We start from the raw sequence: 7,741 nt of genomic DNA, 5'->3' as shown, positions 1-7,741 counted from the left end.
CAGGGTTTCACCACCCTCAGCATAAAAAAAAATTCTTCCTTACAACATCTAGTCTGAATCTCCTCTCTTTTAGTTTAAAACTAATAGTTTTGTCCCCTTTTTTGCCCTGCTAAAAAGTCTGTCCCCATCTTTCTTATAAGCCCCCTTTTTAGGTATTTAAAGGCTGCTGGAAGGTCTCCCCGGAGCCTTCTCTTCTCCAGGCTGAACAGCCCCTCAACTCTCAGCCTGTCCTCACAGCAGAGCTGCTCCATTGTGCAGTATTGCATCTGAGGTGTTCCTTTATTTCCCCATTTCTATTGTTTTTCTTCAAGAAACAGAACTTCAGCAACTAGTGTTAATTTTTTAACTGACTTTAAATAAACCAACCTTGATTTCTACTTTAAAAAAAAAAGTTATTGTGGCATAATACTGGAATCTCATTTGACACATGCAGCAGCTGCTGGACTCTTGCTTTGCAAGAATACTGTTTGATATGATCCACTTAAACTGTAGCAGAATAAGCAAGCTCTTACCATTCAAAATATACTGCACACACAGGTAAACAAGAGCCAAACATATCCACCACCTTCATGGGTAAATCCAAACCACTAGATGATTTATGGAGACACACCCCCAGGTCTGCTGAGCCTGAAAAGCAAATAAAACAGGCTGAATTCTCTGAAAGCAGCTCTGCTAGTCTTACTGTAAACCTTTTTATTTTTGTGCTTCTTTGGGTGATGCAAGTGAAACATGAGCTACCTTAAACGTCATCCAGACTGAATAAATCATAAGTACTCAGGGGGGAAAAAAAGTGCAATCTATTTGGTGACTAAAATTTAGAAACATACCAGGCCAGTGCATATTAAATTAAAGGGAATTTTAAAATTTCACATATCTCCAAGCAGCTTTTCTGCCTCTTAATCTGCTAAAGATGTGTAAGTGTGTGCACAGGGAAACGCCATCACAATCGAGACAGCACGCGCCGCGTGGCTCGCTAGTGACCTCTTCCAGTTCAAGTGATTTCAAAATAGAGAAATTACAGTGTGATTTTACAGACATTATCTGCATCAGTTAAAAATTACACAGTGTTTTACAGCCATATAAATTGGCAGGCTCTAACCCTTCAGAATGTAGATCAAGTTGAAAATGTGTTTTACTACTTTATTAAGCTTATATGCTTAATACACGTTAAGCACTTAATACAGATAAAGTGCTTAAGCACTTCATGCTAATATAATGAACATGCTGAGGGAATGCTCTTCCAAGGACACATTAACTGAGAATTTCAGCTAATTTTGATTGCTCAACCAAAAATTTTATTTTTCATTTAATGAAGTGGACCCTAAAAGTAAACTGGAACATGCAGAGGCAAGCTGTGTTTCAGCACAGAAAAAATGAGACGTACAAGGAACAGGCTACGCAGGTGCTTTGCCTACTTCTCGGGATAATAGTGAAAAAACAGTAGTTAGAGAACCCTGCAGAAGATGGTGAACAACACCTTTTTGGTACAAAAACAAAAAGGGGAAACTGTTGGTGCTTTAAGAGCCCAAGCTGCAAGTGGCTTCGGCCTTGGGCAATGAAGCCCTGATTTTGAGTGAGAAAATACAAGAGAACGTGATTCGTGAGGAATCTGAAGGCATGTGCTGTATGAATCTATCAGACCACTCAGAATCAATTCATATGGCCATTAAAAGGTTAAAGGAAAACGACAAACAGTTGAAGGTAAATAGTGATGACTGGTTAAGCGAGTGGTTTTACAAGGATGGATCTCTTCACTATTAAAGTCAGGATTTAAGATGCTATTCATAATTTTGGTAATCCTTTTATTAGTGCCTTGTTTGCTATTGTGTCTGCAAAGGGCCCTGCAGAAGATGGTGAACAACACCTTTTTGGTACAAAAACAAAAAGGGGGAATTGTTGGTGCTTTAAGAGCCCAAGCTGCAAGCGGCTTCGGCCTTGAGCAATTAAGCCCTGATTTTGAGTGAGAAAACACAAGAGAACGTGATTTGTGAGAAAGTATGCAAGAAAAACAAGGTAAGAAAACTTCTTATTTTAACTATCCAGAAGTAAAAAGAATGCCTCATGAACATGCCTCAAGTATTGTAACCAGGCCTGTGAACAGCAGCTTTCAGCCAATGAAGAGTTGTTTATGTGTGTGTGTGTGTGTGTTAGCAGCTTAAGAGTACATCAGTGATCATGTAACCAATAATAAAGGTCTCCAGTAGAATTCACATTGAATCGTGTGTGGAGTCCATGAATATCCCTCTCAGCACTGGCATAAGTCAAAACCATGGATAGTGTGTGTGTATATCATCACTAACCAGCAATTTCATTCGCTTACTATATTCCGTGCAAAATCTGTATCAGCTCTCTCCACCTTTGCCAAGTTGTTTTTTACACATTCTCAAGCCGGCTTCACGATTCACTATTTACCAAGCAAAAGAGGGTAATCCTCAGCTTCGAGCCACGGGGTACAGATCTGGATATGTTTCAAGTGCAGTTTATTTATCAGTCCGTTGTAGTAGTCTTTTAGAGGTCCTTTACCTGTTTAAAACAGAAAAAAAACCCAACTATATATATAAAATAGGTTTTATAATCAAGATGACTGAAAATCCTGTGGCCCGTGCATCTTACTGCACAGGTGACAAAGTCCCGTTGTATCAGGTACATCAAAAGACACCACTCGCAATCCCCAAAAAGACACATAAAAGATTAAGCTCCCTTGAAAGCAACGTGAATCCAGACCTGTTTACTCAGCATTTAGAGGAGCCTGCCATCATCATCCTCCAGTCTTGACCCACAATTTCTCTACAGCCATCAGATAACCAAATAACTAATGACAAACTTCATCAGCACAACTGGCCCTTCAAAATTGCCCCAAATTTTAGTTTGCTCTTAATGAGAAAGTTAACCAAACAAAATTCATTCTGTCTACACAACTTTTTGGCAAAACTTTGTTTGATGAGATCCTCTCTTCCTGCCCAGGGAGGGTGTGGAGTCTCCTTCTCTGGAGACATTCAAGACCCACCTGGACACCTTCCTGTGTGATCTCATTTAGGTTCCTGCTCTGGCAGGGGGATTGGACTGGATGATCTTTCCAGGTCCCTTCCAATCCCTGACACCCTGTGATTCTGTGTAAAAACCCTTCTGCTTAACACCCAGATTTTAAGTTTCTTTTGCTGCAGTATCTCCATGTTGAGCTTCAATTCTTTTGAACACGGAGCAATGCACAGCTGTACCAGAGAGGCAGGCTGAGAGCTTCTCCTCTTTAAAGATGTGGCTGTGTCCAACTATAAATCACTGCTCCTATAACCAGACATAAAGACAGCAGTCTCTCCTCTCTCTTCACCATCAGCACAAGAGTCACCGTAGAACAAAAGTGCAGATGAAGTCTTTTCTATCAGCACTGAAGGAATTGTAACGTGAATAAACTCTTACCTGTTATCACACACACTAAAGATGGAAGCTTGGCTCCTTCATTGATATAATCCTCGTAATCTGGAGAAGATAAAAAACTATTTAGTTGCCAAGTATACGGATGTCTGGTTTAAAAATGGTCACAGTTATTAATCATTTAGCTTCCTACTTCAAGTAATTTACTTACAAGCATATATAAAACCACAGGATGTTGGGGATTGGAAGGGACCTCGAAAGATCATCCAGTCCAACCCCCCTGCCAGAGCAGGAACCTAAATGAGATCACACAGGAAGGTGTCCAGGTGGGTCTTGAATGTCTCCAGAGAAGGAGACTCCACACCCTCCCTGGGCAGCCTGTCCCAGGGCTCTGGCACCCTCACTGGAAAGAAGTTTCTTCTCAAGTTGAAGCAGAACCTCCTGTGTTCCAGCTCACACCCATTGCCCCTTGTCCTACCATTGGGCATCACTGAGAAGAGCCTGGCTCCATCCTCCTGACATTCGCCCTTTACATATTTATAAACATTAATGAGGTCACCCCTCAGTCTCCTCTTCTCCAAGCTGAAGAGCCCCAGCTCCCTCAGCCTTTCCTCAGCAGGGAGATGCTCCACTCCCTTCATCATCTTGGTGGCTCTGTGCTTGCCTCTCTCCAGCAGTTCCCTGTCCTTCCTGAACTGGGGGGCCCAGAACTGGACACAATATTCCAGATGCGGCCTCACCAGGGCAGAGTAGAGGGGGAGGAGAACCTCTCTTGCTCAACCTACTCACCACACCCCTTCTAATGCCCCCCAGGATGCCATTGGCCTTCCTGGCCACGAGGGCACAGTGCTGGCTCATGGTCATCCTGCTGCCCACCAGGACCCCCAGATCCCTTTCCCCTACACTGCTCTCTAGTAGATCATTCCCCAACTATACCTAGTGAAATAGTAAATTTAGCAATGTCAAAATTTACAGACTTTTGTAGAAAGAAGTTTAAAATGCACTTGGTGTGGTCAAACGATGCCTTTGTTTGATCACACCATCTCAGCTGTTTCAATTCATCAATTTAGAAACTGCAGCTGCAAAGTCTACAAAATAAGACAACGCCTATTCCCTTCTTTCCTGTTATCAAACACCTACAGAGAGTATAAGTAATAGCTTAGAAAATACAGTTTCAACTTACAACCTGGTTAGAAATAGAATTTTCCCTGACAACTACTCTAATTGAATCCAGATGTTAAACATCTGTATTGCAACTGCTATACTCTTAAACCACTGCTAATTAAAGAAATACACCTGCACTTTCACTGGGATAGGGAAGTACTGTGCTCTAGCAAAACCCTTCAGACCTGTCCAGAAAACAAGCGCTCCCCTTTGAAGAGCCGAGGTGAATTCCTTCACACCTACCTTCTAAAGCTTTCAAAAGGACTGAAAAGTCTTCATCCTCTGAAAGAGAAAACTGTATTAGTGACATTTGTATTTCTACCATTTATAATGAATTATTGTCTTTAAATAGCACCAATCAAAACGTTTAGAATGGATTACTGTCTTTAAATAACAACTATTAAAAATCTGCTGTAACTAGTTTCAGAAATAAAAGTCTATAACCACAGACAGTGCTTATTTGCTCCCCTTATTGGCAGCAGGGCAAACAAGCCACAAATACTGCAGAACCTCAAAGGTATCAAGTAAAAAAAAGTCTAGTTTTTAAAGCTACAGAATTAAGTGTAGACATTGCCCTGTAAGTTCACAGGTATAGACAATTCTGCCCATGGTTACTAGCAATGGATTTGTTTTCACTCTCTGTTCCCTTTTTTCATACAGAGAAAAAAAAAAAGTGAGAAAATTATGTAACACACATTATCAGAAATAAAGGAGTAAATATTTTAGTTTCTTAATCTATTTTACACCACCATGCAAGACAGCATGCATAGAAAGAAAGTTAAAAAAAAAAAGGAGTAGGAAACCTCTTTTAAAAATTCTTGAAGCTGAGCCACTAGACTGCAGCTCTGTAACTAAAATATGACTTTAAAAATCCTTTTTAAATATGACTTTAAAAATCCTTCCTTTTTAACCACCGAGATGTACCATATGCAACCTGTCTTTAAATTCTTCCAGCCAAATAAAGGAAAAAAGTCACTTGGCCAACAGTGATGTAAATACACCTCTAAAGCATGGCAAGTGTCAGGCATGAGGTAGCACAGAGAGCCCTGGTTTTATCTTTTGTTAATCAGGGGTTAAAGATTAAAAATAAAACTATCTGTTTGCAAACCTGTCCAGCTGGTGCTGCTGATGAGAAGAGCTGGCCGTCCTCTGCTTTTTATCACATGTCCCTTTTTTTCATCCATTTCTGTAAAGGCTGACCTCTCAGCGTTCCAACTGACAGACTCTGTACTATGGAAACAGAATTTTCTGAGCATGGACTACACAACCATGATCTCACAGAAGGACACACTGTGCTTAACCAGCATGAATTTCCAAATGCTTTGGTTCAGATCTGCTGCTCTAGAAACAGTCATTATGGTGGGGGTTTGGTAGACCAGGGAGACCCAGTAGGTGAGGGTCTCCACAGGCAGAGAGGAGCAGCCTCACAGTCACAAGCCCTGGTCCTCATGGGGGACTTCGACCACCCCGATATCTGTTGGAGGGACAACACAGCAGGGCACAAACAATCCAGGGGGTTCCTGGAATACATGGAGGATAATTTCCTTCTCCAAGTGGTCGAGGAACCAATGAGGAGGGGTGCCATGCTGGACCTTGTTCTCACCAACAAGGATGGGCTGGTGAGGAATGTGAAGCTCTCAGGCAGCCCTGGCTGCAGTGACCATGAAATGGTAGAATTTGAGATCCTCAGGGCAGTGAAGAAGGTGCATTGTAAGCTCACCACCCCGGATTTCAGGAGAGCAGATTTTGAACTCTTCAGGGATCTGCTTGGTCAGGTACCAATAGGGTGAAAGGAAGGGATGTTCTTAACTCACCATCTAATCACTGTCAGCCAGTTCAACAGGAACTAGACAACTGCTGAGTTCCACCCTAGAGATATTCTATTACAGACAGAACTTTTGCCAATTTCTTTAAAAATAAAACACTTTTATTATTTCACACACCCAAGCACTGTGTTACCACAGTTCAATGATTTCACTTCTCTGGCCTCTCCTAGTGACAATTAAACTCATTTGCACAGCTGCTGGCAAAGAGGATGCAGAGAGTGCTCTGCCTGCTGGTGTTCAGGAACTTGTGATCCCACACAGAAGTATTTCTGGTAAGGGAGTGCAATAACTTTCCATCATTCGGTTAAGGACAGTAACTGCATGTTTTACTTACACCTACCGTGGTTTAAAAGGCTCATAGTCTTTGGCAAGTTTCATGTACAACTGATGTTGAAGTTCTAATGGCGTTTCCTTAAAATAAGAAGCTGGTTTGTCATACAGTGTTACTGCCCTGGAATGAGATAAAATCACAAGTTAAATAGGAAACAGGTGTAACAAAATGTGTATGGTACAGTGACAGGCTACAGCAGTGTAATGCAGAAAGTAATTAAAGAATCACAGAATTGCCTCAATTGAAAAAGCCCTTTAAGCTCATCGAGTCCAACCATGAACCCAACACTGACCAGTCCCCTATGACTAACCCATGTCCCTCAGCACTGTGTCTACACGACTCTTCAATCCCTCCAGGGATGGGGACTCCACCACTGCCCTGGGCAACCCCTTCCAATGCCTCAGAACCCTTTCAGCAAAGAAATTCTTCCTCACATCCCATCTCAACTGCCCTGGCCACAACTGGAGCCCATTTCCTCTTGTCCTGTCCCTTGGGCCTTGGTTGAACAGACCCACCCCCACCTCTCTCCACCCTCCTCCAAGGGACTTGGACAGAGCCAGAAGGTCTCCCCTCAGCCTCCTTTCCTCCAGGCTCCACGCCCCCAGTTCCCTCAGCTGTGAGCTCAGCACACTTGTGCTCCAGACCCTTCCCCAGCATGTAATCAATACAGCAAAATAATCACTTTTTTGACTCTCACAACTTCCCATATTCCTAAGTTTGCTGAGCACACCAAGGTGGACACATTAATCCTGTAACAAGGACCCTTTTTTTGTGTGCATATTTAAGGGGCTCTCATGCGACCATAAAACCCGCAGACATCACTGTCCTGATTTTTAAACTTACATCCTAGTGTTCCTGAGCAATTCTGATCTCAAAACCCACTGACTGCAAAAGAAAAATCTGCAGGGCAGACTAACCGCTAAAACACTCAGCGATGTCTGCCTCATTCCAGTTCTACAGGCAGCTTGGTAGAGAACTTCCATAACACCAGGGCTGTCACCTTCCAGCCAATGGGGCGTTAATTATGAAGGGTAATGAACATGACACC

The 7,741-nt window shown here is 42.4% G+C and overlaps 1 protein-coding gene across 1 annotated transcript; it reads right to left on the bottom strand.

Annotated features, from left to right (window-relative positions):
- Window positions 1–512: 512 nt before the first annotated feature.
- On the bottom strand, window positions 513–6,813 carry LOC104518604 (chitobiosyldiphosphodolichol beta-mannosyltransferase; the record flags this gene model as incomplete). Its single annotated transcript, XM_010162449.1, has 6 exons — window positions 513–627; window positions 2,413–2,523; window positions 3,418–3,477; window positions 4,780–4,818; window positions 5,645–5,766; window positions 6,703–6,813. Coding segments are annotated over 6 exons (558 nt in total), but the record flags the coding sequence as incomplete, so codon positions are not given.
- Window positions 6,814–7,741: the final 928 nt, after the last annotated feature.

This window comes from Antrostomus carolinensis, unplaced genomic scaffold (assembly GCF_000700745.2).
Source record: "Antrostomus carolinensis isolate BGI_N321 unplaced genomic scaffold, ASM70074v2 scaffold42212, whole genome shotgun sequence".
NCBI lineage: Eukaryota > Metazoa > Chordata > Aves > Caprimulgiformes > Caprimulgidae > Antrostomus > Antrostomus carolinensis.
This window is presented reverse-complemented; position numbering and strand designations above follow the sequence as displayed.